The sequence below is a fragment of the Galleria mellonella genome, unplaced genomic scaffold (assembly GCF_026898425.1).
Source record: "Galleria mellonella isolate WM207_F2 unplaced genomic scaffold, CSIRO_AGI_GalMel_v1 utg65, whole genome shotgun sequence".
Lineage (NCBI taxonomy): Eukaryota > Metazoa > Arthropoda > Insecta > Lepidoptera > Pyralidae > Galleria > Galleria mellonella.
Genome location: NW_026442138.1, coordinates 13,187,460 through 13,212,345, shown reverse-complemented (window position 1 = coordinate 13,212,345; position 24,886 = coordinate 13,187,460). Strand labels below are relative to the sequence as shown.

At 33.8% G+C, this 24,886-nt stretch overlaps 2 protein-coding genes across 7 annotated transcripts in view; one reads left to right on the top strand and one right to left on the bottom strand.

The window, feature by feature from the left end:
• LOC113510250 (neurexin-1) overlaps nucleotides 1-24,886 on the bottom strand; it is a 261,039-nt gene that overhangs the window by 229,030 nt on the left and 7,123 nt on the right. The gene's annotated exons all lie outside the window — the stretch shown is intronic.
• Nucleotides 9,196-11,199, top strand: LOC113510073 (prostaglandin reductase 1-like). Of its 2 annotated transcripts, none has more exons than XM_052900444.1 (2): nucleotides 9,196-9,248; nucleotides 9,928-11,196. In XM_052900444.1, exon 2 carries the CDS (start codon nucleotides 9,968-9,970, stop codon nucleotides 10,958-10,960), a length of 993 nt encoding a protein of 330 aa, XP_052756404.1. In that variant the 5' UTR covers nucleotides 9,196-9,248; nucleotides 9,928-9,967; the 3' UTR covers nucleotides 10,961-11,196. The 2 variants fall into 2 exon arrangements, with proteins under 2 accessions (XP_052756404.1, XP_052756405.1); XM_052900445.1 differs by lacking the exon at nucleotides 9,196-9,248 and adding an exon at nucleotides 9,303-9,494 and having other exon boundaries at nucleotides 9,928-11,199.

The window sequence follows — 24,886 nt, the reverse complement described above, 5'->3', positions numbered from 1 at the left end:
CTTGTTGAATTCGTAACGAATGCCCAACGGACTTCAAATTTACATCATCTTTATTCAAATATACTTGTTTACAAACACTTCTAAATCTTCGTCCTCACCAATAGGTAAAGGTTGCCTGGAAAAGATCGCTCTTAGCAATAAAGCCGCCCATTGTTTTCTTAGTGTAATATTTTCTTGTAATAGTTTGTTTAAGTTTACTACTGTAATCTTATGGAAGAAACAATAAATATCTATCTTATCATCTCTGACTGATACCCTGCCAACCTCATTACTACATTTACCAGAGGGAGACTTTGTACAAAAGTCGATTGCTTGGGTACCTCTGTCCCATTCGTGTTTCAACCGTGAAGCAGTTGTGTTTGCATAACTGTGTTTCGGTTTGAAGGGTGGGATATGGCGTGAATTTACTGGGTACAGAGGAATAGCACCTGAGTCCTGAGTTTTTTTATGCAACTTAGAATGGCAAACAAGCTGACGGCTCACCTGATGTAAAGTGGTAATCGTCGCCTATAGACATGAGCAGTACCATGGACATAACAGAGTATACCGTTGCGCCCATGATACCCTCCATGCGTTGCCATTCCTGAGGACTCAGGTGTTATTCCTCTGTACCCTGTAAATTCACGCCATATCCCACCCTTCAAACCGAAACACAGCCATGCAAACACAACTGCTTCACGGTAGAAACACAAATAGGACAGAGGTACTCAAGCAATCGACTTTTGTAGAAAGTCTCCCTCTGGTAATCTACCTAAATGCGTCAGAGTTAGCTGCTGCTAAGGCAAAAGGCCACTCGGAGACAAAAGGCTGACGAAGTAGGCCGGAACTAAAAAATGGATGACTATAAATATGACACATATCGCTGTGCTCCAGTTTAAAAAAACATTTACACAAAAAGAGGTTTGCAATTTTTTCGTCCATATATTTTTGTATATATTTATCTTACTCGTTTTATCTGGCCTTATGACTGTTATTATTTATCTGGCCGTGTGGTCTCGGCATAGAATAGGCCACCCCTTTCTTTCTCGTGGATGTATGACGTAAGAGCCGACTAAGGGAGGGCGGGGGGTGGGCAGCAGCGTCCCTCTTAAAACATCTCTAAAGCCTGACTGCGGTTGCCAATCCGTCTGTCAAGCGAGGCAACTACTGGCAACCCCCCCCCCCCCAGGGGGAGGCCTATGTGCAAAAAATTGCTCTTGCCACCCACTACGATTTTCAGCGAGTGTCTTCACCTCTTGATACGACACGACACCAACTCCTTCCTTGATCTGCCTGATGTAACTATGTCTCGGTCTTCCTCTTCCCCTCCTTCCTTCTATCTTACCTTCTATTATAATGTTCATAAGTTCGTCGTGTCGTATCAAGTGTCCCAACATTTTTCCCCTTCTGTCGTCAATAGTTCTAATAATTTATCTTTGTCGTTTGGAGGTACGAAACCCTAAAAAATCACTTAAAAACATATTGCAGTAAGAGCATTAGAGCACAATCACTGTTCAATATCAAACGAAAACATAACATTTGTGTCTTATATTTCGCAACATTTTCCAATACATTTCATTCAAACGGCACTTCCGAATAGAAATATTGTTATTGGCAGCAACTCGCTGAGCTGTGAAGCTCATACAACAGGTACGTGATACGGTATTTACCTATCATACATAAAAAGGGAGTTACATGGGCGTTATGACATAAACAGTAATCATAATGCGAAATATGATATATTAGTGGTGTGCCGAAACAGGCCGACTTGAATACTGACTAGGGATGGGTAGTGTATAACAATATTATATGTATATATTGGTTCATAACTTAACTATTCAGCGACTTTTTTTTTAATTCACCACAAATAATGGCATATTGGTGTCCATTGTAGTCACAGGTTTATTTTTTTTTATACAACTTAGAATGGCAAACAAGCTGACGGCCCACCTGATGGAAAATGGTAACCGTCGCCTATAGACATGAGCAGTACCATGGACACAACAGAGTATTCTGTTTCGCCCATGATACCCCCCATGCGTTGCCATTCCTGAGGACTCAGGTGTTATTCCTCTGTACCCTGTAAATTCACGCCATTACTACTCCAAATACATTAGGTACTCCAATATATGGATCCATATATATATGGATCCATAGTGTATTCAAATTTTAGTCGCATTTTTATCAAAAATTATTGTTTCCGTTACAAGATTTCATTATTTTCTCCCTAATTGAATAAATTAAAATTATTATGTAACTGAACATTTATTATTTTCCTTAAAGGAAAGCCTTAGAAACCAATTGAAAAAATACTCGAGTTGGATGATGTACTCGAATACCAATATAAGTACTCGAACAGGTACTTGTCCCAATTCTCTATTGCGAGTCAGTATTCGATTTTATTTTTAATGAGTACCGAAATAATCGTTTACTAAAAAAAGGCCACTTTAGCACAACGCTACACACTATATTACAAAATCTTTCGTACTATAAAATTTTAAATGTTTCTTTAATTAAGGATACTATTTGTTTAAAGGAGGAATATTCGAATAAAGGAGAAGGTAAAATGACGGTGTTTGTTATAAAAATTTACAGAATAACCAGAGGAAGACTTTGTACAAAAGTCGACTGCTTGGGTACCTTTGTCCTATTCGTGTTTCTACCGTGAAGCAGTTGTGTTTGCATGGCTGTGTTTCGGTTTGAAGGGTGGGATATGGCGTGAATTTACTGGATACAGAGGAATAATACCTGAGTCCTCAGGAATGGCAACGCATGGGGGGTATCATGGGCGAAACAGTATACTCTGTTATGTCCATGGTACTGCTCATGTCTATAGGCGACGGTTACCACTTTCCATCAGGTGGGCCGTCAGCTTGTTTGCCATTCTAAGTTGTATAAAAAAAAGCAATCGTAACAAAAGAAGGATTCGTGTAATATTTGTTTTATCTATTTTATCTTATTTATCTTATCTTATCTTTTATCTATCTTTATTATCTATTATCTATTCTTTCCACTTTTTATATTTTTTTAAACGATTGAAGACACTTTACCCAATAGTATGTGATTACGACTACTAAATATAAAGATCGCCTACAGTACCAGGGATGTCACATGTGTGTTATTGAATAATTTTTAACATCCTTTTTTAAACAAGGCCTCTTTTGAGAAACCTTCGTATCTCTTATAAAATAAAAGTTACAAAATAAGCCGAAAAATCAACTCTATCTCTCTCTCTGTCATATCACTCATATGAATGTTTTTATATGATTATTTATAAAATTTATCCTCTAATAACAGGATTTTAATCAGGAATTTTTCGTAGATACATATTATACATAGAATAAATTCATGCAAACTTGGATGATGAAAGTTGTCCATAATGTATAGTGATGATTGTAGACAGCACACACTATTTAAAATACAAGCGACTGGCATACATATGCATATAATGCGTAGTCATACTAATAACAATATGCATGTGTGTGTGTATATATATATATATATATATATATATATATATATATATATACACACACACACATGCATATACTAATATATATAGTATATATATATATACACATATGTGTATGTATGTATGTATAAAAATATAGATCTAGTACATAGTATTAGGATATCAATACATAATTATTTATTAAGCTATATGTACAAGAGCGCAGAGCTGCAGACAAACTACAAAGCAATTTCGCGGCACTAAGAATACGTATTGTCTATCCAACTGTTTACTTGAAATAAATAAATAAACAGAGAAACTCATGAATGCAAATGTTTTCTATCGCACAGTAATCGAACCCACGACCATTTGCACGATAAGGCACCGCTACACCAGTAAAGAAATACATACAACTGTAAACAATCCTATCTAACCCAAATATCTGAAAGGAGATGGCGGGTCGAGCCTGATAACTATCAAAGTCTCGTCGACAACTGCTCGGGTCAACGCACACGGTTAAAAAGTCCATCTTATACGAATCATAATATGATTCATTTCGTCTAACCAGCTATATATATATATAGTTAATATGGTATATGAAACCGTCTTCCTCCATCGGAAGGTGCCTTTTAAACTCGGCTGTATTTTTGTTATACAACTTAGAATGGCAAACAAGCTGACGGCCCACCTGATGGAAAGTGGTAACCGTCGCCTATAGACATGAGCAGTAACATAGACATAACGGAGTACACTGTTTCGCCTATGATACCCCCCATGCGTTACATCCAGATTTTTTCAAATTTTTTGTTCTCTGTCTGTCTGTTTTTCTGTTTGTCTGTTTGTACGGGCTAATCTCCGAAACTATTGGACCGATTTAAATAAAATTGTGAGTGGTGATACCTCACATCCCCGGTCAACATTTTAGCCACTGTTAATCACGGAAATTTAAAGAGTTTCCGTGGGATAGTTAAAAAACTATAGTAACTTATACCTACAGCTACGTACACAACCGAGAACGACACGCTTTTTGTTAATTTTGGTTCAGTATTCCCCGACATAGTTCACTACAATAAGTGGGTTAAAAATGTTAATGAAAGAATAACAAATACCAGGCGGACAAAGTCACGGGCATCAGCTAGTTAAACATATAAGTCCTTATTCGTAAAAACGTCAAACCTCTCATAAACCTATTGTAGCTATTGAACTATTTTGTCTCTTTCTTTTGTGCTAAATTCTTAATTTGTAAGTGATAAAACAATGTAAAGAAAGAAAGAAAGAAAAAAAACTTTATTTTACAAGAAATATGCGACGGCACCCACACAGGGGTTAAAAAAAAATCCATATATTAAGAATTATAATAAAGAAACAACACAAAAAAATATTTATAAAGAAAAAAATATATATATAAAATTAAAAAAGAAAAATAAAACGATTCGTATTATAACAATTTCATCAAAAATGAGTGTGTGTGTGCGTGCGTCGCCATACCTGCAAAATGAGGCGCGTGCTCAGCATTATGCTGTAGTGTCAGGGACACTACAGCGCTGATTTTCAGCACGCGCCTCGCCAACCCGCGGGGTCCTAATAATAACAATAATGTTTGAAAACTTGACCAACACAGTGGTGTGCTTAAAGTGTATTGTGTAATAAATAAAAATAAAATAAATATAATAAATTTGTAGTGGGTATATATTGAATGATAAATTGTGACGTTGTCAATGTTGAATAATAATAATCACACGAAAAACATAAAATACGTATAGAATAAGTATTTTCCTTTTACGTAGTAATACTACAGACGCTAAAGAAACTAAATATCGAATATAGTTGAATCATCCCCACATTCAATCGAGGACCACAAAAACTAGGTAAGTACTTACCTCCTTGAGTTGCAATATGCTCCTCTTGCAATATGCAATATGTCAATAATGTAATCAATAGCAACCAGTAATTAGATAATAATAAAAAATATATTATTGATTGTGTATTATATTAAAGTGAAATAACTGTTCATATATGTATCATAGAACTCCTAGCTGCACCTAATAGTAATAGTAGTAGTAGAAATAGATTTTTTTATACAACTTAGAATGGCAAACAAGCTGACGGCCCACCTAATGGAAAGTGATAACCGTCGCCTATACACATGAGCAGTACCATTGACACAACAGAGTATTCTGTTTCGCCCATGATACCCCCCATGCGTTGCCATTCCTGAGGACTCAGGTGTTATTCCTCCGTACCCTGTAAATTCACGCCATATCCCACCCTTCAAACCGAAACATAGCCATGCAAACACAACTGCTTCACGGTTGCAACACGAATAGGTCAGAGGTACCCAAGCAAACGACTTTTGTACAAAGTCTCCCTCTGGTAGTAGTAGAAATAGTAATAGTAGAAAGTTTTAGTTTTTAAGAATAAGGGAGATAAGCTATATTGCTGCTTCTAATCTCTTTCCATGAATATATCCCATGAAAAAAAAATCGCGTATGAGTAATAGCTTATTATTATAAGTATATAATAATTCTTACATAGTACAATGTATTCAAACATTTTTTTGTTTTTTTTTTTATTCTGTATAAAATGCGCCGTAGATCAAATATTATCTAGAAACACACATATCAAAAAACCATTATTCTATTGCCGAGCAAAAGACCTCAAAACCATACATCATGATATTCTACAACTTATTTTTCTATTTACATTGTTAGAAATATGTTTTCGGTGGCGTCCAGAGGTCTTATCTGCCAGATTTACTGCGTCCATGTTCATCTGGCCACCGTTAAACTAGGAAACGCTCCGTCATGCTAACAACCGCCGCTTTGGAAAGTTGGCAGTGATCCCAACTAGTTTTTACTGGATTTTACCGGTTTTCCAGCTGCCCAACAGTTTGAGAAACGTTCGAGTTTGTAAAGTTTTTCATAATATTTTTGCTGTTTTGACATATTCAAGTTGAAACCAGAGTTTTTATAACTCTATAGTTTTTATCGTACTCGGACTTCGAAGCAGCGACGCTTGCTCGTTGATTCGGTTTGTAAAGAGACGAGGGCAATTTATTATAAACAGATAAAATAAACCACAATGTATTAATTTTAGAATACGTTTTTCAATGAGACGACCGGTAGTTGATTCTTAAGCAACTCATAATAGACACCATTGTCCGAAATTCACTACCATATCCCACCCTTCAAACCAAAACACAGCCATGCAAACACAACTGCAATACATATTTAAATTATTTATTTATTCACTTGTTTTTACAGCGATTTCATTTGAATTATTAAGATATATTGGTTAACTGCTGTAAAACGATGTCTATATAAGTAGTAAGTAGGTCACTAACGACTGTTTCTTAAATACGTGCACAGTCTACAATCTTAAACTGTTATTTGAACACACTGACGTAGCTATTTCGTAATATATATTACATCGAATTGATACTATATAGCCATGCTAAACCCTAAGCAACCAGCCTACTTGATTCCCACGAAATTCTATAAAGGGATACTACCTTACTGGGCATCGCTGTAAAGGTAAACGTGACGGTGTGGAAATAGCGCTTGGACTGCACTAGGGTTGATGCGTTCACGAAAAATATATAAAGAAAATTATTTGTAGATAATACATTTACTTGGGGGAAATGGGATTGTTAGTAATGGAGACTGAGAATCCCATTGCTAGCAATATACCCAATCAGGTCGACCTCCTCGCAGTTCTCCCTGGAAACTATCATGGTTAATTCCTGATGAATTCATCATGATGGGCTAACTGGCCTGGTTTTCATTCTCATCTATCACCCTTCACTGGTGCTCCGCCAGTGAATCCCGTTAGCGCAGGCGGAGTTACCATACCATTTTCACCCATATAAAAAAAATACATTTACTTTACATATTAATACTGGCTTTTAACCATAACTACAGCAATTGTGTTTGCATGGCTGTGTTTCCGTTTGAAGGGTGGGATATGGCAGTGAATTTACAGGGTACAGAGGATTAACACCTGAGTCCTCAGGAATGGCAACGCATGGGGGGTATCATGTGCGAAACAGAATACTCTGTTGTGTCAATGGTACTGCTCATGTCTATAGGCGACGGTTACCACTTTCCATCAGGTGGGCCATCAGCTTGTTTGCCATTCTAAGTTACATAAAAAAAACTTCGTCCTCGTGAGTAGAATATGTTTACTGATCAGGACAAAAAATAATCTATATCCTTTTCAATTTAGTACAGTACGTTTATAACAAATTTCATAATGATTGGTTGAGGGACGCCACTGCCCATCGCTCGACCATCTCACAATATTTTTTAAACTTATCAGACAAACCAATATTATTAAAAAATTAATTTGAGATATCGACTGTTATTTCTTGAAATGAGTTATTCAATTTAATAAATGCTATCATTTAGTTTCACCTTAATATACCTAATACCACTTACAAGGGGGGAAAGACGTTGTTAGCAATGAAGTTTGACAGCCCCATTGCTAGCAATATATCAGGTCGACCTCCACGTGGTTCCCCCTGGAAACCATCGTGACAATTCTTGTTGAATTCGTCACGATGGGCTAACTGACCTACTTCATCCTCACCTATCATCTTTCACTGGTGCTCCGCCGGTGTATACCGATAGCGCGGGTAGGGTTACCATTCCATTATCACCCATAAAAAAAATACCACTTACGAGTACAACTGACTCTACAACCGATAAAATTTTAATGGATTTTAGTATGAAATTGTGGCAACCCTAGATGGGTATGGGCTTTGAAGCGACTACATAGTGCTTCTTATATTGGATGTGTGAAACCGTAACTTGCGGTTAGTATAATATGTAAATTAATTTGATATAAAACGAAGCTTGTATAACCATGTAGATATTGCTTACATTTCGAGAAATTTCCACATTGTTTTCTTTCACATGAAAGGTAGGTACGAGCATGTTAAATATAGAAGCGAATTTAATTATTTCAGGTAATATACGATTATTATAAATTAATATAATATAATGAAGCGTATCGTTGACTAATAAGCAATATACAAAAGGTTATTAATTCCCCTGATTTTTTTATGAGTATCCACGTACGCTACTGCAATTACGTCGCTAAATCAATATCGATTTTAATATAAATATATACATACATACTGTGGACTAATATGGTAGAAAACTTTTTTATTTTGTTAATTTTTCCACAATTAAATTTACCTTTTATATAAACTATGCATGTTTTAACTGACTCGAAAAAGGAGGTTTGCAATTCGACTGTATTTTTATATGGATTTATTACTCTTTTAATATCTTAAAAAGGTATGAAAAATTAAAATTAAAAAAATTATAGAAATCATTATTTAGTATAAATTAAGTAATTAAAACATTTATTTTCACAACGACTACATATTCATTTTATTTTTTAAATTTGAGTTTTTTTATAATTATGTAATATGAATATATTAATTCAAATTAATAACTTGAAGTATATTTTGGAAACCAATATTCGTAGTTCATAATATTAATATATTCTATCAGTCAAAATTGAAAATGTTTAAGCATCTTTAAAAAAAAACATTTAATAGAAAAGTCTGTCATAAAAGATAATCGAAATAAAAAAAAAAAACTAAAATCTACAAGTAATAATACTCACTTCAATCTTAATTATACAAATAACATTTTATTTCCATGTGCTATTTGAAAACGATACAAAAGGAGAACATACTTTACGCGTGCAGTAACGAAACGCGATGCGAAAACGTCAATAATGCTACCACAACTGTCAGTCACGCACAAGTCACGAAACTGAGCGGTCATGTCCCGCCAATAAACGACGGGTGAGTACAAAACAATTTATTTTCCATTGCCATATTGCTATCATCATGTCGGATACTATTAATTTGGCTTTTCTGCAAAAGAGTGCTACATTTAATCTATCTGTGCTTTCATTATCTGCATTTATACATGATACAGTGTGTTAAGTTGTACCAAAATGAAACTTCAAATCACATTGAAAGCTACACATAAGCGTCATTGGTATTTCTCGAAAGCTTTCAGTATATTTTTTACACATTTAACATTAGGTAATTTTAAAATTTATCCATTTTCAAGACTATGTGATACGTAGTAAGATTTTATAGTACCTATTTATATCTTAATGTCATACACAGTACATTTAAAGAACGAGCACCGCCGGTAAGTTAATAAAATTATATTATTGTAGTGTCACTGAAGGTATGACAACACAATACATGAACAATTCATTTTTATAGCGGTTTATTATAATTATAATTTTGCGCTATTGGTATTACATTTATATTTTTATACAACGCCACTTAACTGTAAATCAAAACAAAAACAGAAAATTCATGAAGTTGGCACACTGTTTTGCTTGTTCATAATAACATACATTATAATAAGCTTGTGAAACCAAACTTTATATTGACAATTTTAACTTTTGGCGCAAACAGTAATTCTTATAAACATCCTACTTAATACCCATAATTTGTTCCACAGATGAGTGAACTCGCCCACAAATACGTTCTAATTCTGCTAAATGAGAAAACTCCGAAAGTTCATTGTGAAAAATGCCTTCAAAGACTTCTTACCGGAGCGTTCAGATTTCGAAATAATAGAGGAAAAGCTCCCTAAACCGAGGCCCGGGGAATTTCTCGTAAAAGCCGAGTACATTAGCGTAGACCCGTATATGAGGTCCTTTGCCAGCGAACAAGAGCCGCCATATGAGCAATTTGGCTTTCAAGTCGGCAAAGTGATTGAGAGCAAAAATGACGAATACCAAGTTAATACATATGTCTTTTCCCACTCGGGCTGGAGAGATCACGTACTGCTCACCGACCATCCAGACGATATGTTCAAAATAAAACCTTACAAACCCGAAATAGGGTATCTACCTTTATCATTAGCCATCGGAGCCTTAGGTATGCCTGGAATAACGGCCTATTTGGGTCTTTTAGATATATGTCAACCAAAACAACATGAAGTGATTTGCGTTACCAGTGCGGCGGGCGCGGTCGGGTCCTTAGTGGGACAAATAGCAAAACTTAAAGGCTGTACAGTTATTGGTTTCACGGGTTCAAACCAGAAAGTGCAGTTTTTGAAACAAGAATTGGGCTTTCACTATGCTTTCAATTACAAAATGGATAATGTAAAGGAATGTTTAAGTACCAGTGCTCCTAACGGTATTGATTGTTTTTTTGATAATGTCGGAGGAAATCTAGCTTCTATTATCATGGAAAACATGAACGAGCTCGGCCGTGTTGCTATCTGTGGATCAATAAGTACATATGGACAGGAATCGTATCGACAGAGAAGACCAAAAACCCGTGTGTCAGTTCGCATTGAGGCTTTCAGCTTTACACAATGGAATTGGTCGCAACAGTGCGCCGCGCTAACAGATCTGAGAGAATGGCTGCAGAAAGGAATCATCAAAGCAAAGGAAACGGTCACAAATGGCTTTGAAGAGCTCCCAGATACACTTATTGCCATGCTGAATGGAGACTGCGTTGGCAAGGCCGTCGTTAAAATTTAATATTCCTCTTCTTTGTTTTTAGCTTTAAAATAAATGATAACAATAATAAAGGACTTCAAATAAATCTAAAGATCACATTATTTCGTTCGGCCTGTGGCTACGTTGTTTCAGACTTATTTACATAATAAATTGTATTGTTGGTTTTCTAATGTTTTTCAAAGTATAGTGTAATTACACAGGATTTTTTACTTTTCGTATATTTATTTTATTGTAATATTGTTTTAAATATGAATTATGTGTTACATCCTGCTTTACCTGCAAAATCTTATATTTTTATTGTAACCCTTATGTTTATTATGATCTCTTAAAAACATCAAGCAGATTTTGAGTACTCAAAGCATTTTTAATGATGGGATAAATTCTGATGCTTCGAATTTCAAACAGGTATGCTTTGAATTTAATGCTCGTAATTAATTGCGATTAAGTAACAAACCTTCACTTATACTAGCTTTTATCCGCAACTTTACCCGCGTGAGCCGGTTCTATTTACTAACCAGAATAAATAGTAAAAGTATTACATTTTCCATCCCATGTAGTACGTGTATACCAAATTTTGTAGTGATTGGTGAAGCAGTTAAGACGCTATAAGGTAACAAATAAACTCACGAATTTATAATATTAGCAAGAATTTCATACATACAAAGTATTAATCTGCGGTATAGTAAATTTACCGTGTGGTCCCGGCATAGAATAGACTACACCTTCCTTTTCCATGGGTGTCGTAAGAGGCAACTAAGAGAGGGCGGGGGATGGGCAGCAGCGTCCCTTTTAAAACATCTCTAAAGCCTAACTGCGGTTGCCAATCCGCCTGCCAAACGTGGTAACTACTGACAAACCCCTCCAAGGGGAAGGCTTATTTGCAGCGGTGAATAGTTAAAGGCTGATACGATGGATGATTATGACAGAAAATTTAAGAGCTGAATTCTTTTTCAATCTAATAACATATATTCTTTATTGCACTTGTAAGTTACATATAAAATAATGTATTTATAAATGTTGTGAGCAAGGGTGGACCTATCTCTGACAGAGGTCTCTTCCAGTCAACCCAGTACAGTAAGAAAGCATTTCGTTAGCGGGCAGCTGAAGTGCTACAACTATTAATACATAAACAAATATACAGTTAAATAAAATATTAAAATATATAATAAAATATTGTAATATTGTATGTAAACATAAATACATACACTATAAATACATATAATACCTACCTACATTTTTATAAACTTTTACATATTAAAACATTTCGTGCTAAACAATCGATGTTCACAGCATGCATTACTAAATAATACACATTCAGCAATGTGACAACCCTAAACTCTCTATCATAGTAACACATGTTGGCTCAGCTACATGCTAGTGTCCAAATCCCTCTCATCGGTACCGGTCTAAATTATTCAGACCATGTCTGGACCGGCTTGTAGGGCTTTATATTATGTGGAATGGTCGTGTCTGACGTCTGAGAGCTATCCAGGTGGCCGTTACACCATTGCCTTGATTTAACTCTCGTGCAGCACAATGCTTATCTACTTTAGTGGCTTCTTGTCTCCATGAATTATCGTGTCTAACTCTTATATCAGAGTTGTAGTATAGCAAGTGTTATTTTTAAGCGACTTTTAAAAATAAGTTTATATATATATATATATATATATATATATATATATATATATATATATATATATATATATACACACACAGCACATTCTACCAGAGGGAGACTTTGTACAAAAGTCGATTGCTTGGGTACCTCTGTCCCATTCGTGTTTCAACCGTGAAGCAGTTGTGTCTGCATGGCTGTGTTTCGGATTGAAAGGTGGGATATGGCGTGAATTTACAGGGATTCCTCAGGAATGGCAACGCATGGGGGGGGTATCATGGGCGAAACAGTATACTCTGTTATGTCCATGGTACTGCTCATGTCTATAGGCGACGGTTACCACTTTCCATCAGGTGGGCCGTCAGCTTGTTTGCCATTCTTAGTTGTATAAAAAAAAATCATTGTTCATATTAACAAAAAACCAAATTTGATTCTCAGTCACGTCAATTAAGGAACTGAACTTTTCAAATGGGATATCCATTTTTGAATGTGAATCCGTTAATCTACAACAAATTGTTTTTAAAACATTTTTCATTCACTCTACATTAAAGTCGCTTCTTCAATAATTGAATTTGTAAGTAAATAAATTAAACGTTAATATCGACTTTTACTCACTAATTAATTGCTCAAGAATTTAGTAATATTCTCATTTAAAACAATGCCTGCTTTTGTTCTTAATTGATTTCGAGTACAAACGTCTTACGCCCAGAAGGGGCGAATGAACAAGCCTGACATCTTTGAGAAACACTGGCCTGGAACAATGGAGAGCGGAGGCTGCGATAAACTGATCTACGATAACGAGATTTATTTCGTTACATAATTAACTTGATAACAAACAGAGACGAATAATTACAACAGTTGTCATAACAACAATTCCTGTTATCTGTAGTTACGTGGTGAATTGAACATAAACCATTCATTCAGGGGAGTTTTTTGCCCGTGAGTTTGTACATTTTATGGGTTAAAATTACTAAAGATTTCAAGACAATACTAACACAACGCGTCCAACTGTCAAATTATTATATTATAATATCTTTCTTTTCATTTAAGAGTTTCCTCTTGTCGGTGCAACTAATTCTTGCATCTTCCAGCCAGCTCTATCCCAGGCCATATCTTTGACCTCCTTATACAACATGACACCTAGTGTTTCCTTTATCTGTCCAATGTAGTTATTCCTCGGTCTTCCTCTTCCGCTTTTGCTCCCTATTTTTCATTTTAGTATGCTCTTTAAAAAATCGTCATGTCGTATATGATAGTCAATCATTTTTCGTCTTCTATTCTCTATTGTTATATGTTATAATATATGTACTTAAAATTTCTAGTCATTCGACTTACAAACCATGATTCTTTGATAATAATTTATTTTTGGAATCCATAAAAAAAAACAACTTCAATCGTGGCAAAACCAATTGTATTGACTTAAAAACTAAACTACTAAACCGAATTCGATAAAATTGCTATGAGACCAATGTGAAAATATATCCTTTTAGACAAAAAAAAAGAAATTTCCAATTCGGTTTATAAGTGACGAAATTAAAGGTTTCAAATATAAAAACAAATACACCCGAATTAGGAGTCTCCTGCTTTTTTAAAGTCGGTTAAAAAGAATAAAATCTGTCAACATCCTCAGAAAAATCATTCTGTTATCAAATTCCTACCAACAAAAGTGAACATTTTTACAAAAAAAAAAGAAAAATAAATCAAAAATCGTTATAAATTAACTAATAAAGTAGCTCAGAACCTTTTCACAACCAAAAAATATTTGGATAATATCAATTTATACCAACGTCCATATAATTACAGGTTGACACTGGCTAACTCTGATTAATTGGTCACCATTACTGTCGGACGTGTGGCCGCAAAGATTTCACGTGAAATGAGATGTCCAGACAAATATACGGCCATTTGTCCAAGCAGATAACTAGAGGGCGCTGCCCAGTCTATACTCCTAAAGTAATATGTAATAAAAATACAAAAATAGTATATAATAAAATAAAAGTATAAAAGTAAAAACTTTTTGTGTTTTACGAGTATAAAAAAACTCAAAAACTACTAAATCGATTTTAAAAATTATTTCACCTATTATCAGCGAATAATATAAGCTGTATACTAATTTCAAAAATATTAGAGATCCCTATGAAATAACAGTGATATCGCCCGAGATATCAAAAATTTTAAACTATAATATTAAAGCTAATATATAAAATATTAATTTATCATTCTATCTAATAGGAACCCTTGTCTCCGTCGATTGCTTGCGTACCTCTGTCCCATTCGTGTTTCTACCGTGAAGCAGTTGTGTTTGCATGGCTGTGTTTCGGTTTGAAGGGTGGGATACGGCGTGAATTTACTGGGTACAGAGGAATAACATCTGAGTCCTTAGAAATGACAAAGCATGGGGGGTATCATGAGCGAAACAGTATATTCTGTTATGTCCATAGTACTGCTCATGTCTATAGGCGACGGTTACCACTTTCCATCAGGTGGGCCGTCAGCTTGTTTGCCATTCTAAGTTGTATAAAAAAAAAAACTCTGCAAGGTCGACCTCCTCGCAGCCGCCGTATCATGTTTACTTCTGGTAAATTCGTCATGATGAGTCCACTGATCTGAATTTCAGTCAGGATTACCATTCCATTTACACCTCTTAAGAATAGGATATTATAAGATAGGATAGGATAAAATAGAGTAGAATAAATCTTTATATTTACTTGTTTACTAGCTCATTGAAAAAAAACATTATCTGTGATCGAATTGTCATATTCACCACCAGGGAAACAGTTTTGAAATGTGTGATAACAGAATGGTAACCCCACTTGCGCTAACGGTATACGCTGGCGAAGTACTATTGAGAGATGATAGGTGAGGATGAAAAAAGCAAGCACGATGGTTTCCAAGGGAAAGCACGTGGAGGTCAACCTTCTAGGTTATATTGCTAGTAATGAAGCTGCTAGTATCCATTACTAACAATCCCTTACCTCGAGAAAAACAGCCTCTTACTACCCCATTAGAGATTGTAGTCGTAATATTCGTTTAATATTTTTTATGACATGTTATGAAAGTGGATGAAGCAAGAGTTATATGTAAGGCTAAAGACCTTTGCACTCTCTACTGTCCCGTCATGTCAACCGTCACACGGTTCCCTCTGAGAACTATGATTATTTCTTAATAAATTTATAGCAGTTCATCAACTGACCTGAATCCCTCACTGATAGTCCAACAACATAGATGTACCACTAGCATAGGCGTAGTTACCTTTAAATTTTATCTCTTTAAAAAAAACAAATTTGAAATACCTCTTGTTCGTATATTTTTATTTATTTATTTATTTAATACTTTATTGTACACATTAGTTATAAAAATATGACAGAGGTAAACAAAAGTACAAAGGCGAGCTTAACTCTGATAGAGTTTTCTTCCAGCAACACCCAAAGTGGAAAGGAGCATCAATGTCAGCGGATATAGCAGTGTACAATTTTTAAACAGCCAATATTAAATTAATTACATTATATTTTATCGTACAAATACACATATACATATACATAAATATATACCTACATCTATGCATATACCTACACATACATACACATATACATACAATATACCTACATATATAGATAAATAAATATATGTTAATAGAGATAAAAGATGCTCTTTAAGTCTACTCTTAAAAATATTTAGGGATCACAAAGTCCAATGTCACACGTGACTTCGCCCCTACACTTCCAATTTAGTTTTACTAGGTAATTAACTAAGCAAGATAATATCTTTTATATCAGTGGTTAATAAGTATTTTGCAATTAAAACGTTACACAAAAGCACTTGTCTCTGGGGAACAATAAAATTGAAATGTTATTTACCCCGCCATACAATTATATAAACAAGTTTTTGGTGCCTCCATGAGAACACTTGAAATTTTTTAAAGAAATTGTTTAAACTGATTAATGTTTACATTCCAAAAGTAATAAAATACCAATTGGCTTTATAATAAAATAATATTAAGACTAAAACATAACCTTTTTTTAATTTAATAACGTTGCGTCTATAACTTTTATTTATCGAAGTTTTCCAACAATGCAATTATTTATAAATTTTAAATAAAAGTTTAACATTTTTCAATGTTGTTTAATTAGAATTATTTTGTTTAATTCCGCTAACATTAGTATGTGTGTGACTGACTGCCAACACTCGAAGATTGACCAACACTATTACTACCAGAACTCTCCATATTAGCTATCAATATTTAATATTATATAATAGTTAGAGATTGATGATTAATATGGAAGATTATGGAACTTCTGGTAGTAATAGTGGTGGTAAATCTATTCGAGCGTTGGCAACCAAATACATACTAATGTTAGCGGAATTATACAAAATAATTCTATACAAATAACCAGTGTTATGGACTTCCGCAAAATAACTCCTAAAATAAAATATTTTTCAATGGTCCTGACTGATGATTTATAAAGTGCACTGCTTGTCATTGTGATTATTTCTTGTAATTAATTATATCTGTAATAAGTTTACTATTGTAATCTTTGGAAAAAAAAAACAATAAAGAGTATCTATCTAAAGAGTATCTATCTGCTAGCGAACTAAGACGGTAGTTATAAAAAACATTGCATATACCATTAAAAACTAAACACCTACTTCATATTTTGCTTCGGAATTTTTCAAATACATTTTTGCCATCGAAATCTAAATTTTGAGTGACAGCTTAATAAGATTGTTATTGCATGACTGACGTTTTAATTCGTTAGCAGAGTACTTTTAAAATAACAAGAAAACATCAAAAATGTACAATTGTTTTTTTTTTATTTTTAATTGACAGATAACTGAGATGTTGCGTTGCTATATCTTCGTAATTAACTCTCTTAACGTGTTTACAATTAAAGTAAAATAATTGAATAACTTTTATTTGAGTTTTTTTTTTTTTTAGAAAAAACATTGGCTCCAATATTTCAAAGTGGAACAAACATTTTGTTGAAAAGGAATAAAAATGGACTTACGTAATCTTTAGTCTTCGTAAAGCTTTCTAAAAATGCATAATTTAAATTATTTCTTAATATTCAAAACAAAATTACCTAGTAGTAAAATTTAATTAAAAATTTAGTTAAAAAAAATATAACTTCCCTAAGGCTGACTGGGAGAATATGCTTTTAGCATTAAGTCCGTCTTATACACATATGTACATGTATTAATAAATAAATACCTTCATTCAACAAACTGTTATAAAATAAATTGTATAATTATATAACGTATTTTGGATAACATGCAAATAAATACGTAGGTATTGAAAAATATTTTAAAACACAATCAATTCTAGATCTTTGACTCGCCAAAAGTGCTTTATGATCTTTTATAAATGACTAGCGGCCCGGTACGTGCTTCGCTACGTATAAAGTGAAATAATAAAAAAAAAATTTAAATCCCCATTAACAAAATGATCCGCCATTTATTGAATTCATTTGTTACAAAAAATGTGATAAATGAAGAACCGCTCGAGCGATTTTGTGCAAACTTCACATAAACCATCTACTAAATAATCCGAACAAAGCCTAAACATTTGGTTTGGATAGGACGTTCTTGAGTTATAAAATTACAACGAAAAGTGGCACTAATTTTTATATAGATATATCGTTGAATTCGTCCTTATTATCATTTTGATATGACATTATTATAAAATAGATTGTTAAATCAATATTGTTATTGTCTGCTGTTAGAATTGTAAAATTTATAATACAAATTTTTCGGGACTTTGTTTATATCTCCTAGTATAACAAGAACATTCAGACGAATCGAAAACTTACTTTTTGAATTGTTCAAATAAATTCTGTACTCCAAACGGACATAATAGCAACTACAGAAATCAATGCAACACGGAAACAGTAAACGGTTAACTTGCCCGCCAGTGTACAATAAAATAGCGTACAATGTTAGCTACATTAATAACTCGGCCGGATGTGTACACGCGATTGTTCCGTTCAAGGTACACTCGCTGCCAACGAAACGTATCACGTCAAGAAGCCTACTGTTTAATTCTGTTTAAATAGAATTTAATAAAAATGTAACTAAAATTTGTTAAAATTATTACAAAAATGTTCTTAATTTAAATTAGCAATGAATTGAAATTTTCAGTCGATTAATAGATTTTGAATTTGTATTAGATTTTTTTTTTACGACACAGGGGGCAAACGAGCATGCGGCTCACCTGATGGTAAGTGACTACCGCCGCCCATGGTCACCCACAACATCTACGGCATTGCAGCTGTGCTGCCGGCCTTTTAAAAAAGAATATGCTCTTTTCTTGAGGGTTATGTAGTCGTATCGGTTCGGAAATACTGCTGCTGGAAGTTAAATCCAAAGAGTGGTTGTGCATGGGAGAAAGTGCCTTGAAAAACGCACGGTGGAGGACCGCCACTCGTCCTTTTTGGTTGGGACGATTATACATTTGACATTTGAAAGCATTTCTCATTTATACTTGCATTTCTAGAATTTTCTATTTATTTATTTATTCGCTCATTAAAGTAATTACAACATGTAAATACTACAAATTGAAATTAAATGTACTACACTACAATCTATGTACTAAACTCCTTTCGTCTAAGCATTAGCACCTAAACAACAAACATTCAAACATCCATGTCTCCCTTATTTCTTTAAAAATATAATATACCTATATTCTTTCGATGAATTAACCAAAGAGAGACTTTATACAAAAGTCGTTTGCTTGGGCGCCTTTATCCCATTCGTGTTTGTACCGTGTAGCAGTTGTGTTTGGATGACTGTGTTTGGGTTCGAAAGGTGGAATATGGCAATGAATTTACACGGTACAGAGGGATAACACCTAAGTCCTTAAGAATGGCAACACATGGGGGGTATCATGGGCGAAACAGTATACTCTGTTATGTCCATGGTATTGCTCATGTCTAAAGGCGACGATTTGGCAAACCATTCAAAATATACTATTTTTATACATATAATAAGCAAATAATGATATGAACCATTAAGTACCTAGAGTATTTCTTAAAAAAACATCACTCCAAGAATCACGGACTGCCTGAAATAATATCGGAATCGGAATCGGAAAAAACACCGAGAATCCAAACATTCCATATTCAGCGGGTCTGGTACTGTGCTACTGTGGAATGCACAATTGGACAGTAGCGATGTAACAAGAATGCAAGGATTCCAACGCGAATGGAATGTAATTCCGAATTGTTTCCGATGAACGCCGCTTATGTACGCTAATGCTGTTCTTTGTGGGTATATTGCAGGCTTGTTGTGATTTTATTGGTTACTATATATCCGCTATATCACGCAGGTTTGCGCGGTGCTCTAGACAAGTTAAAATTACGCTATTTAGATCACATTGCACATCTTTCTATGCATGCAACCTGTGGGCTGTATATACTCAAAAATCCTACAGCGACCTCCGTATCCAATATAATAACGCGTTCAGGGTGTTGATGGGGCTGCCACGATTCTGCAGCGCGTCAGGGATGTTCGCTGAGCATTGTGTAGATTGTTTTTATGCCACGGTGCGAAAAAGGTGTGCATCCCTGGTGCGCAGAGTACGTGCCAGCACCAACAGCATCCTGAGTATGATAGCAAGCAGGCTGGACTGTGTGTACGTTAATCACTGCTGCGCAATTTCCAATGGAATTGTGCAGCGGTGATATATATTCTGTATACTGCTTAATATATTGTATGTGTGTATGTGTGTGTATGTGTATTGTGTATGTGAATTTACTAACATTAGTTTTTTAAGAATATTGTTACTAATAAATATTTAATGGACCAAAAAGTCTGAAATAAAAATTATTATTTACTATTATTATAGCTTTGCACGTATTTTTTAAGCAATTTTTCGCTTTTCCGTTTGATTTTGGTGATGATATCAGCCATTAACTGCCCACTGTTGTACATGGACAAGTAAAATCCCATTTTCTTTCACTGTAGTTATTCTTTTCCTTTCTTATTTTATTTCTTTACTTGTATTTGCGCCACCTACCCACTTCTATATGTTCTCCTTTGACCAAAGGTTGTCTGTAAGAGATTGTCCTAGCTATAAGACCGCCTTTTATACCTTTATATGCATATTTTGATCTGTACTTCACGCTACTGTATTTCAGTTGAATTGTTTATAATGTCATTGTTTATTTTTATGTTTTTGGTGCAATAAATAGTTAGATAAATAAATAAATTAGGCCTCCTCTATTAGAGAAGTTTTAACAAAACCTCTCTAATAATTTATTAAAAAAAATTATTAATTGCTAGCTATTTTAATTGTACTGACAACACTGAAAAAAGTTTCAATTTGACGGCACAAGATGGGGATCTTAAAAAAGTTTGAATTCGACACAAAAATCCCAATTAACAAATTGATCCGCCATTTATTGATTTCATTTGTTACAAAAAATGTGATAAATGAAGAACCGCTCGACCGATTTTGTGCAAACTTCACATAAACCATCTACTAAATAGTCCGAACAAAGCCTAAACATTTAGTTTGGATCGGTGAGTCCGTTCTTGAGTTAACTACAACGAAAAGTGGCATTAATTTATATATATATATGTGTATATATATATATACATATATATATATATATATATATATATATATATATATATATATATATATATAGATTATTGTTACTGTATGTTTTAGTGCAATAATATATATATATATATATATATATATATATATATATATATATATATATATATATATATGTTACTATATACATGTTATACAGGAACCGGACTGTAAATGGCAATAAATATGAACAAAATAAGCCACTCACTGACTACTACAATACAGGGCTGCGAGCCTAGTGTAGTAATCACTGTATAAGAAATTGTGTACCCGACTTTTAGCTACAATAAAGTTATTATTATTATTATATAAATAATTTCAAGTATACATTATTCAACATTGTCGAAAGAGTTAACCTATCTACCTACAGCACAATGTTAGTTTACGCTAATTATAAATGAAAGCCACTCGGTGTGCTAATTTGTCTGCTACGTGAGTTTCGGCGTGAACCTTGACATTCGTAACAACGGAATTCATTCACCCACACTGAAATTCACGAAGGGATGGACTTTGCGTAGGCGGGGTGACGTCATAGCGTGGTAACAGGACACTGAACTAAATGAGAGCTAGAAATGTCACATCTTATTTCATCTTACGTACTAATCTACATGTACACGAATATTATAAAGAGGAAAGATTTGTATTTTTGTGTGTATGTATGTTTGTAATGAATAAACTCAAAAACTACTTTGCCGATTTTAAAAATTCTTTCACCATTAGAAAGCTACATTCACCCTGAGTAACATAGGCTATAATTATTACTAGAAAAAATTAGGAATCCTTACTATAACTTTAGTAACGTAACTCAAGGTGTAAAAAAAGCTATAAAATATCTTTGGTCGCGTGCGCTGCGAGAACTGTTGGTGATAGAACAAAAGTATGTTCTACAATATTGAAGAAAATAATAACTACAAAAAACTTCGCGATACTGTATGTCTAACTATTATCGTTATGTCACAATAACCACTTTTTAAAATGTTGTAAAAATGTCCACCCGTGCGAAGCCGGGACGGGCCGCTAGTAGGTAATAAAACTGTAACTTTTTTTTAAACTGTACAGATATCGTGTATTTATTTATTTATTTATTGTTACAGCTACAGTTTACAAATGATTTAAACTTTTAAACTCCAACACACTATAGGCAATTATAATTTTGTACATGTCTATGTCTGCACATTAGCAATTTTTAAGAAAAAATAATATAAAGGATCTTAATATATATAATTAGCACTAATTTTTTGATGAAACTGTTATAACATTTGCACTTTTAATGTATTTTCTTTAATTTATTTATTTATTTAACTCTTTATTGCACCATAAATAAAAATATACAATGACAAGTGAATAATTCAAATGAAATACAGTAACATAAACACAGATTGAAATATACACATAAAGGTACAAATGGCGGTCTTATCGCTAGGGCAATCTCTTACAGACAACCTTTAGTTAAGGGAGAGCAGATAGAAAAGGGCAGGTGGCGCAATAGTGAATTAATAATTTTCGTGCATAAAATACAAAAATTAATTATATTTTATGTGTAGTTTTTTTGTAACAGTTGCAGCATGTTTTATAAAATGAAGTTTCTTTCTTTCTAATAATTCGAATTGACTACAGACAAATATACAGAAATTTTATCTATCTATGTCTACATGGTATATCTTTTTTAGGCATCACACAAAATACTACTGCACCAAATTGGATGCGGTTTTCAAAGTTTTTCCAAAAGACTATTACAGTATGGGGTTCCATAATATAATGTTACTCCAAAAAAAGCGACTCCAAAGTAAACGTACTAATAAATGACGTGATAGTTCCTAATTAGCCTACATCGTAAATTTTGCGTGTTTTAATATATGTAGATACTAGCTTTTACCCGCGATTTCTTTCACGTGACCAGGATAAAAGGTAGCTTATATCCTTCTCCTTTTCACACAGTACGTGTATACTAAATTTCATAGTGATTAGTTAAGCCGTTATGAAATACCAAACAAACAAAAACTAGTGCCGCATTCGACTATTCTGAATCTTATGGTTGACTGTAAGATAATGCTTTTAGCATAAATAAATAAACTTACTTTCCCATTTATAATATTGATAAGAATTACTTCAAAACAAGGAGTTCTTTGTGTCACAGAGAAAAATAGACTCTATAGATTTCAAAAAGATATGTGATAATCCGATCAAAAGGGTTAACAAACTTAAAAATTCAGTTTTACGTGAATCATAATAGGATTTCCCTTATATAACCCGCCGCAGTAAATGTATCTTTTATTTACGGATGACAATGGAATGGTAACCCCGCCTGCGCTAGCGGTATACACTGGCAGGGTACCAGTGAGCCCATCGTGACCAATTCAACGATAAATTTGTCACGATGGTTTCTAGAGGAAACCGCGTGGAGGTCGACCTGATAAGTACTTAGAATATAGGATATATTAGTTATAATAACTAATATAAGATATATATGTCCCGCGTGGAGGTTGACCTAGATATATAGGATAACAGTAACTGTTTACCATCAGACGGGCTGTATGCTTGTTTGCTAACTTTGTGGTTTAAAAAAAAATATTTACAAATTATGTATTATATATATATATATATATATATATATATATATATATATATATATATATATATATATATATATATATATATATATATATAGCCGTGATTTTTCTGTATAAATAAATAAAATAAATATACACTAAAAAAAAAAACCATACACGATGTCAAGAAAATATAAAAAAAATGTATATAAAAATTATTGTAAAAGGGTCGACTGGGCAAGCTGCCAATAACAAAAATTTAACGGTGATAAAATTTGTATGGGTCCAACATGGGAATAAAACACTGGAGTAAATTCTATTTATCCATAGATTCTAAATAGAGCCATACAAATTGATTCAGAATTGGTCTACGTCGCTTTTGTTATATTATTTTTGATAAAAAATCCGTTGAATTGAAATTAGAAAAAGTTCTTTATTTATATATATATATATAATTTGGAATATTGTAATTTGGAAAATGTTTGAACTGTATAATTATAATAAAATGTAGACTTAAAACCATTTTAACATTCGCATACCTCTGCGGGGTGCTGCATGTTATGTGCCTGTATATGTATGTATGTAACTTCTTATTATACCATGTAGCAAGCGAATAAATATGATTTGATTTGATTTTATTTGATTTGATTTTATTTTATTTAGTTTATTTGGGATAACAACAGCTTTTTACAAAATTCAATACATATTACATTACATTTACTACATGCTAGCCAATTATGGTTATCTACAGCGTAAAACATAAGCATACGTTAAGCGAATAGAACCATACTTTACAGTAATAGCAATATGGTGCATCCGGTATAATGCTCACACAGCAGGTATACTGTGCGAACATTACAGCAGGGCTAGCAAGACCCTCTCAGGTCGACCTCCACGCGGTTCCCCCTGAAAACCATCGTGGTTAATTCTCGAATTACTCGTAACCATGATGGTTTCCAGGGGGAACCGTGTCCAGTCGAATTCATCATAGCGGGCCAACTGACCTGCATTCAGTCTGACCTATTATCTTCTACTGGTGCCCCGTCGGTGTATACCGATAGCGCGGGCGAAGTTACCATTCCATTTTCATTTATTACCATTCACCAGAGGGAGACTTTGTACAAAAGTCGAAGGCTTGGATACCTCTATCCCATTCTTGTTTCAACCGTGAAGCAGTTGTGTTTGCA